The sequence below is a fragment of the Sabethes cyaneus genome, chromosome 2, assembly GCF_943734655.1.
Source record: "Sabethes cyaneus chromosome 2, idSabCyanKW18_F2, whole genome shotgun sequence".
Taxonomy (NCBI): Eukaryota; Metazoa; Arthropoda; class Insecta; order Diptera; family Culicidae; genus Sabethes; species Sabethes cyaneus.
In genome coordinates this window covers 135,118,070-135,127,924 of record NC_071354.1, presented here as the reverse complement: position 1 = coordinate 135,127,924, position 9,855 = coordinate 135,118,070, and the positions used below count along the sequence as shown (strand labels likewise).

The 9,855-nt window shown below is 46.6% G+C and overlaps 1 protein-coding gene across 1 annotated transcript; it reads right to left on the bottom strand.

The window, feature by feature from the left end:
* Window positions 1–203: 203 nt before the first annotated feature.
* On the bottom strand, window positions 204–6,548 carry LOC128736038 (uncharacterized). The gene has a single exon (XM_053830521.1). It carries the CDS (start codon window positions 6,546–6,548, stop codon window positions 204–206), a length of 6,345 nt encoding a protein of 2,114 aa, XP_053686496.1.
* Between the last annotated feature and the right edge of the window lie 3,307 nt (window positions 6,549–9,855).

Sequence of the window (9,855 nt, the reverse complement as noted above, 5' to 3'; positions counted from 1 at the left end):
CTATAGCTTCTTTGTTCTGGTTTGTTTACAGTCGAATTGCCCTTTATTTACCCGTCACTGACGAAACGATCCCTCGCATGAGCATGGGTGTAGTTACGTTGCTGGATCAATGTGTTGGACGATGGTTGATCGATACGTACATCTCGACAGGGCGCACTCAACACTCCCCCCGGAATGCGCGAAGGATTCTCTAGTAGCGGATTCTAAACAACGCCTATGTCGAGCACAGCTATGGATACCGCAGGTCGCTCGTATATGCCCCCGGAAGCAGTTTGTACGGTCACGCGACGTACCTGCCCATCGTTTCCTTGATGCGCTGCGATGACCCTGCCCTTGGGCCAGCAATTTCTTGGCAGTTTCGGGTCGACGATCAGTACGATGTCATTAACGGTTATCGGTTTAGCTGGAGTAAACCACTTTGTACGACGAGTGATACTAGGAAGATAATCTCGCACCCACTGCCGCCAGAATCTGTCCGCCATGAGTTGTGATTGTGTGTAGGAATTCTTCAATAGCACGGGGCTATCGTCGAGCGGTGCCCAAGATCTTAAGCCGTTCGATGACCCGAGCAGAAAATCATTAGGAGTCAACACGGGAGAGGAGTCATCTTCGATCGGGATTTCGGTAAGGGGTCGAGAATTGACTATATTTTCAACCTCCGCCAGTGCATTCTGCAGGACCTCGTCTGTTGGCAACCTGCTCGATTGTAATATGGTCAGATTTTTCTTGACTGTACGGATCAACCGCTCCCACGCTCCTCCCATATGTGGTGATAGAGGCGGGTTGAAAACCCATTGAGTGTGAGGTGAGTTAAACTCTTTCGCGAACCTATCGTGATCCAGCTGTTTAATTGCTGTCCGCAGCTCCTTACTGGTCGCTTGGAAGTTGGTACCCCGATCGCTGTAGATGACAGCCGGAACGCCTCTTCTAGCCATAATGTTTCTGATCGCCATAACACAGGAGTCGGTGGTCAGCGTGTGAGCGACTTGCAAATAGATGGCGCGAGTGGTCATACACGTAGCGAGAACTCCCCATCGTTTTTCCGAACGGCGGCCCACTGAAACCTGAATCGGACCAAAGTAGTCCACCCCCATATGAGTGAACGGAAGACTGAACGCTGTCAGTCGTGCCTGAGGGAGCTTGGCCATCATGGGTGGTTGCGGTTGTGCTTGAGAGTTCTTACAATATTGGCAATCTTTGCGCACGGCTTGGTAAGTTGCTTTTAGACGAGGGATGCGAAAGCGCTGCAGTAATTGGTTTACGACTGTTAAGTGGTTTTGGTGGTTGAACCGTTCATGCAGGTCATTGATGATCAAACGTGTAACGTGATGATTCCGAGGAAGAATAACGGGTTCAGCTGCGTCACGATCGATGAATTCACAGGCACTTATTCGCCCCCGGACACGAACAATTCCACTCTCGTCCAAGAAAGCATCTCGGAAAAGCGGATTGTGGCGGATAATGTTTATTCGTGTTCTTTTCTGTGCGTTGTTTACGGCTAATGTAGCAATCTCGTCAGCATATACTTCAGACTGCGCTAAACGGAAGAGATAAGTTTCTGCTTCGGCTAGCTCCCGTTGAGTCAAAGGTCCAGACAGACGTTCTTTGCGGACTCGTTTCAGATTGTTGACAAAACGAAAGACAAGTGCTGTACAACGCAGAAGGGAACTCCATTTAGAGAAATTTTGTGGGGAGATTGGTGATTCCACCGTGGCTGTGTGGACAAGCAAGTGTGGACGAAGCTCTTCTGCTGTCGTTCTTTCCAGGGAAGGCTTCCCAGGCCACGTGTTCTCGTCTTGTCTTAGAAACTGTGGACCGCAGAACCAACGGCAATTCTCAGAAAGGTCGGGGACCCGCGCCCACTTTGTTCCTTCATCAGCTACGTTCATTTTTGTGGGAATCCATCGCCATTCATCGATATCTGTCGATTCCAAGATTTCGCTGACCCTAAAGGCTACAAATGGGCTGTATCGTCTGTGATCGGACTTTAGCCAGCATAGCACGTCCTTGGAATCGGACCAGAAATAGCGCTTACGAACATTGATTGAGAGAGATGTCAATATGGTGTCTGCTAGACGCACACCCAGTACAGCTGCTTGTAGTTCCGAACGTGGAATAGACAAGAACTTCAAGGGTGCTACTCTGGTTTTCGCTGCTACGAAGGAGCATTCGATCACGTCCCCCTCACGGAACCTGAAGTAGACAACCGCCGCAAATCCGCTCTCACTTGCATCGACGAATGTATGCATCTCGACCTCGGCTTTCTTAGACAACACTGACCGGTAACATCGTGGAATTTTAATCTTCGTCATCTCCGGAAACACTGCGAGCCATATCATCCACTTTGCGAACTGCGCGTCCTCTATAGGGTCATCCCAACCGACAGCTGTCCGCCATATTTCCTGTAAAAGTGTCTTCAGGAACATCAACAAATGCGCAATGAACCCTATGGGGTCATACACCATCATCAGTATTCGGAGAACTTCGCGCTTCGATGGTCGTCGGCTGCCAGTTAGGAGAGCTTCGTCGTATCGAGAGGACAACTTGTACGTGAAGCAATCAGTTGATGTGTTCCACCACATTCCAAGTATTTTTTCGGTGGTTGCTTCCTCGCCGATATTCATGTCTTTCTCTTCCGCCGTACCCTCTTTCAACCGAACCAGGACACTACTAGAGTTGGAGATCCAGTTTCGCATCTCGAAACCAGCTTGCATATGAATGTTCTTCACCTGCTGCGCCAGCGCCACTGCTTCATCAACCGTTTCCATGCTCACGAGCATATCATCGACGTAGTGTTGCCTAGTTATAGCGTCAAATGCTTCAGGGTGATCTCGTTCGAAAAGCTTCGCATTACGATTTTTAACGTATTGCGCAATACTTGGAGAGCAGCAGGCTCCGAACGTCATAACTTGAACGATGTAGACGCTAGGCTCTGAATCCTCGGCACTCTTCCAGAGAAAGCGCTGGCAGTGTTGATCATCGGTTCGCATGTGCACCTGGTGAAACATCTCCCTGATGTCACCGCATACTGCCACCTTGAACTCACGGAATCGGATTAGCACGGAGAGAAGAGAAGTCAATTGATCGGGACCCTTCATCAGCATTGAATTTAGAGAGATTCCATGAGCGGTCGCTGCGGCATCCCATACTAGACGGGTCTTGCCTGGTTTATTTGGGTTAACTACTGCAAATATCGGTAGGTACCAAACTCGCTCGCGCGACACGGCTAACTCTTCAGAAGTAAGCTTTCTCACATACCCCTTGCTTACATGATCTTGGATTTTCATCTGTAGTGCTTCAGCCAAACGGGGATCTTTATGCATCCGGTATTCAAGGCATTTCCATCGTCTCAACGCCATAGTTTTGCTATCTGGGAGACGAACATGATCAAATTTCCAAAGAAGTCCGGATTCGTAGCGCTTATTTATCTGCCGAGTTCGAGATTCTAGCAACGATTGGGCTCGCTGATCTTCTCTGGACATAAGTATGTTTGATTTAATGACGCCCATACTATCCAGAGCGAAATACGACTTCATCGCTCTATGTAAGTCATTGTCATTTTGTGAGTTGCACTCGCAATGCTGAACGCTATGGTGGTGCAGTTCTCCACCGTTTATTTCCATTTTGGTGCAGTTACCGTAAACGGTCCATCCCAGACGAGTTTTCATCGCAATTGGCTCGTTTCGCTTTCCTTCTCGACTCTTACTTCCATGGCCGAGATTAGCATAGTTGAGGCCGATTAGAAGCCGTGGACTGACTTCGTTGTATCCCTCGAGTGGCAGACCGGATAGATAAGGAAACCTTTCCTGTAGTTCGGTAAGCATCAACGTCTGTGGTCGAATTTTCAGAGAGGATATGGTGTAGACTCCCGAAAGGTCAAATTTCGTTGAGCTATGTAATCCTGAGATCTTCAGGTTCACCTGTTGAGACTCGTTTTCCATTTTGCAGGTTCCGCCGGTCCACTTCAAGCATAGTTGCTTTTTAGGTCCTTTGATTCCGAGTTCATCTGCCAAGCTTTGCTCCATCAACGTCAACTCGGAACCATCGTCAATGAAGGCATATGTTCGCACTACTTTCTCTGGCCCGTAAAGCATGACTGGGATAATACGGAACAGTACTGCGGATTGACCTTGATGTACGTTGCAGCTTGCAGTTTCCGATCCCGTCGATATCGCAGGTAACACTTGTTTTGATGACGAAAGGTTAGCATTCTGACTTTCGTGTTTGTGAAGTAGTGGGTGGTGTAGGAAAGTGCATCCATTCACCCCACACTGTTTCTGTTGCTTACAGGAGCCGTTATGCTTACGAAGACATTTTCGGCACAATTTACACTCCTTTATTGTTGCCCATTTCGATTCGTAGCTCAGCTCCGCGAATCTGCTACATTTGGCGACGGTCAGGCAGCTTCCTTTACATACTACGCACTGATCGGTAGAATTATCTGCTTTCATTTTAGCAGAGGGGTTGGCATCTTCCGTGAAGCTTGATTCCGACTCAACATGCAGATTGAGAAACCCATCTCTTTTAGTAATGCGAGTTCGCTGGTCGTGACATGGTGTAACCATCACTGCACTGGCGTCTTCTGCTATGGTATATAGCCACGCGCTGAAATGTGCGATATTTGCGTTAACATAGCCTCGTGAGAATCTTGCCCAGTCTAGCTTCAAGGATGGTGGCAGACGCTCCACCAGCTCGTATCGAAGTGATGCATTGAAAATATAGTCGTCGACTTCACAGGCTCGAATCGTAGCAACCATATTTTTTACCGACAACGAAAAGTTTACCACTGTTTCCAGTTTTTCCATATTTGGTGGTGGAAGGCTACGAATTTTCCTTATGATGGACTGGATTAATGCTTCTGGTCTGCCATACAGCATTTTTAGCGTTGACAGTACATCAGCCACATTTGTGGGATGGAGTAATTCACATCTAACTGCTTCCAGTGCTTTACCCTTGAGGCATTTACGTAATCGCAGCATATTCTCCTCATTCGTGAAACCGCACATCTGCGTTGATGACGTGAGCATGGCGTAAAAAAGCGGCCAATCTTCCAGCGTTCCATCAAACTCAGGTAGATCCTTGGAAACGGCTTGTCGCGCCGCGATTTGGTTTCGGTTAAGGATGCAGATTGTATCATCAGGGGCGATTGCTGTAGCTCTACTTCTCACGTGGCCCAAACTTGTCGGTATTGGGGCTGTTTCAGTAGCAAACGTTGTAGCTCGTTGTCTCGGTTGGCCCGATGGTATCGGCGTTGAACGCTGGTTCGGAGCAAATTCATTACGTGCGTTCATCGAGGGAAAGAACGTCGACTGGTGAGGTATTTGCAATCGGCTATACTGCGGGTAAAATGCGTCATGTGGCGCGTGACAACCCTGGCCATCTGGAATTAAATCACGAGTATTTACAAATGCTGGATTTACTCTCAAACGTGTGAGATCCGGTACAGGTCCGTGTGTAGTTTGTCGTGTGTCGACCGCTGCTCTATCGTGGAACTGCAACTGGGCGGACTGCCCCTGGTACCCTTCGGGAAGGATAGACTCACTCTGTTTATGTGGCTTACCAGCTGGTTGTTCGTGAAGTTGGCGATTATGCTGCATGGCAAGACCGGATGGGGGAACTCGTGACATACTTAGTTCCTGTTGAAACTGAACATCTCGTTGAAAGCGTTGCCCTTGTTGGTTTGTAGGAAGACACGACGGATTTCGGTTTTGATGGATGGCATCCAGAGCTTGGTGCTCTTTGAGCGTTCCCGACATGTTCGGTGTTTGTCCGCTTACCTCCTTTTCAGCTAGACCGGAGTCTGCGTCTTCGCCGTGACGTTCGGTCTCGGCTAACCACTCTGCGACTTTCGATTGGTTGTCTTCGATTACATCAGCTACCGATGACACTTCGCTTCCGCATCTTCTAAGCACTTCATATTTCCGATCGAGGAATCGCTTTGCCATTTCAAACTCCTCTTTAAGCCGATTCAATTCAAGCTCTTTCAATCTCCTTGCCTCACTTCGGGCGGAACTAGCCTTGCCTTTAGACTGCACTGATGGGGGTCTGTTGGGGGGTGGATTTTGACGTTGACGAAAGCCCGTTTGATTATGATCACTGTTCTGACCACGCTCTACATTTGCACAATTCGGACAGACCCAGCTAACGTTGGCTACAGCCTCAGTAACTTGTACGCATACGAAATGAAACCACCTATCGCAACTGTCACATTGCACCATTTCGTCATTATCACGCTCTTCACACAGCTGACATTGAAAATCCCGAACTCTACGAACTTCGCGTAACGGATTTCGTCTTACATCGTTCGCGGAACAGGTGTTACGTTGACTAATGGCATTTAGGCTACTGGTTTTCCCAGATACACGGGATGGCTCCTTATTGGCAACGTCAACATTTACCTGGGTTTTAACGCTAGTAGGAACAGGGATGACAGCGGCGGGTATTCCATTCAAGCTTTTCGCTGCAGTTGACGGAACGTTTTTTACATTCTGTTCAACGGTTCCAAACTGGGATAGTCCGTTTCCATTCGGTGCAGAACTGGACGACATCTTCGGCATTATAAAAGAATTTTATAAACTGTTCCGTAAGCGAATATAGTTGTTAATTTTATGAATTTATTCCTCGTACGTATATAAATTATAAAATTCCTGTAGCCGAGTAAATTGCATAAGAATGATAACAGAATAGTGATTATAGAGAAACTTTATGTTAAACCTACTTTTAGTGATTTTGCTTTTAGGAACATTAATTTAAATCCGTGAATCCAGTGCACTTTCTGCTTCTCGCTAGGTAGTTTTATGCTTCCTAAAACTATATTAAATGCTGTAAGCTGGCTTGATATTTTATTATTCTCACCTTCTATCCTCGCTCAAGCTACTTTTAGTAAATATAAGTGCACTTTCTATAATTATTTAGCTAGTTTTAAGTTTAAACTTTAGAATATTTTTTAAGTAAACTTAGGAACAGAAATTTCTTAGTAATAAGTTTTACAGAACCTTTTTCCTTTCTATAGCTTCTTTGTTCTGGTTTGTTTACAGTCGAATTGCCCTTTATTTACCCGTCACTGACGAAACGATCCCTCGCATGAGCATGGGTGTAGTTACGTTGCTGGATCAATGTGTTGGACGATGGTTGATCGATACGTACATCTCGACAGGGCGCACTCAACAGTAACCCAGTTAACGCAGCATTCAGTTTAGCCTTCCGGTTTACTATATATCATAAGCATTGTATCCAACAAACATTTATGTTGTATAATTACTCATACGACTGTTATATAGCTAATACCAAACAAGCGTTGAATAAGAATTATGCAACAAAAATGTTTTGTTGGAAAGAATTCTGAGCATATTTACATGTCGTAAAAACTATTTTACTGATCAAGAAAGTGTTCATAGGTATAATCGACACACTTCGTGTTATTGACATTTTGTGTTATGTTTTATCCTGTTTAGTATCGTAGGTATAACTACACTACTGCCCATAAATTAAAAACAAAACTTAAATTCGTGACATCGTTTTTGAGCGACACTAGCCGGTAGTTACTACTTTCAGTGATGTTTGATTTTCCAGGTACCTACCAGGTTGCTTTTCTGATGCCAGTTCTTGCTCTGATACCGCAGTAGCATGCACAATTCCCTAAAGAGCGCTGCAAAAACGATGACTGGCTGCACAACTAAAATGCTCAACTGCGTGAGCTCTTACCCATTTCTCATACCACCGATCCCAATCAATGCAATGTAGCGCAATATGATGGGTAGATGGAAGAGCGGGAGGACTCATTGTACATGATGTATGAACAGAGAATTACAGTGCGCTTGTTACAACTGATTTCGGAGTAAATTTTGCCGTTGCAAAACCGAACTGCCAGCTAAATTTTCATATCTCGCCTCAACAAACGGCGACGTGCAGTTTAGACGAAGCAAATGGCTGAAATCGGTGTATTCGGGTTTTATGTTTAGGCTGCCGACTGCATGCAAGACAGAAAAGCATACAAGATGATGACGCTTGAATAAAATGCTCAGAAAGTTGTATGCCACGGAAACAAGAATCGGCTCATTTATCATAAGAATGCATTACGCATATACAGCATCACACAGAAAACGATAAATATAGGTAACAAAATGGGATTCAATGATTAACTGAAAAGTTTGATTTAGATTCTTTGTGCTTATCATCTATCACACAGTTGCACAGCTAAGCACTCGGCTAGAGCAATTTGATGATTTTGAACAAACAAAAGTAGATTTTTTTTGGTAAAACGCTCACTATGCCGATAGACTAATATTACTTACTTACTTAATTGGCCTGACGTCTTATGACAAGGCCTGCGCAGTATAATTTCTCCATCTGTTTCGGTCCATGGCAACTGATCTCCAGTTCCGCGGGCACCCAGTGCTCGCCAGATCTCGCTCCACCTGGTCTTGCCACCTCGCTCGCTGTGCCCCTCTTCGTCTTGTTCCTACCGGATTTGATGCGAAAACCATTTTTGCAGGATAGTTGTCCGGCATTCTAGCAACATGTCCAGCACCAACGTATCCGTCCAGCTTTAACCACTTTCTGAATACTTGGTTCGCCGTAGAGACGCGCGAGCTCGTGGTTCATTCTTCGCCTCCATACACCGTTCTCTTGCACTCCGCCAAAGATGGTTCTTAGCACCCGCCGTTCGAAAACTCCGAGTGCTCGTAGGTCCTCTTCTAGTAATGTCCACGTTTCGTGCCCGTAGAGGACAACCGGTTTAATTAGCGTTTTGTACAGTGTGCACTTTGTACGGGGGCTCAGATTGTTCGACCGCAAGTGTTTGTGGAGTCCGTAGTAGGCCCGACTTCCGCTGATAATACGTCTTTTAATCTCACGGCTGGTATTGTTGTCCTCTGTTGCCAGCGAGCCAAGGTATACGAACTCGTCGACTACCTCGAACTCATCCCCGTCGATTACCACGGTGCTGCCCAAGCGAGCCCTGTCGCGCTCGGTCCCGCCCGCCAGCATATACTTCGTTTTAGACGTATTTATCTGCAATCCAATCTTCTCTGCTTCGCGTTTCAGTCTGGTGTACTGATCTTCCACCGCCTCAAATGTTCTGCCAACAGCATCCACGTCGTCAGCAAAGCAGATAAATTGACTGGATTTATTGAAAATCGTGCCCCGCATTTCGATCGCCGCTCGCCTTATAACACCTTCAAGCGCAATGTTGAATAGCAGGCAGGAAAGACCATCTCCTTGTCGAAGTCCCCTGCGAGATTCGAATGGGTCCGACAATCCACCCGAGATTCTCACACAGCACTGGATCCCATCCATCGTAGCCATGATAAGTCTAGTAAGCTTACCCGGAAAGCCGTTTTCGTCCAAAATTTTCCATAGCTCTTGTCGGTTTACGCTATCATATGCGGCTTTGAAATCGATGAACAGGTGGTGCGTGGGGACTCGGAATTCACGGCACTTCTGGAGGATCTGCCGCAGGGTGAAGATTTGGTCTGTTGTAGACCGACCCTCCATGAAGCCGGCCTGGTAACTTCCCACAAATCTATTGGCTATTGGCGATAGTCGATGAAAGAGGACTTGCGACAGCACTTTGTAGGCGGCATTCAGGATAGTGATGGCTCGGTAGTTCTCACAATCCAGCTTATCACCTTTCTTGTAGATAGGGCAGATAACCCCGTCTTTCCACTCCTCCGGTAGTCGTTCCGTATCCCAAATCTTGACAATCAATTGATGCAGACAGCCGGCCAACTTGTCCGGGCCCATTTTAATAAGTTCCGCTCCAATGCCATCCTTTCCCGCTGCTTTGTTGTTCTTCAGCCGCTGGATGGCTTCTTTAACTTCCCTTATCGATGGGGGTGGCACATCTTCGTCGCT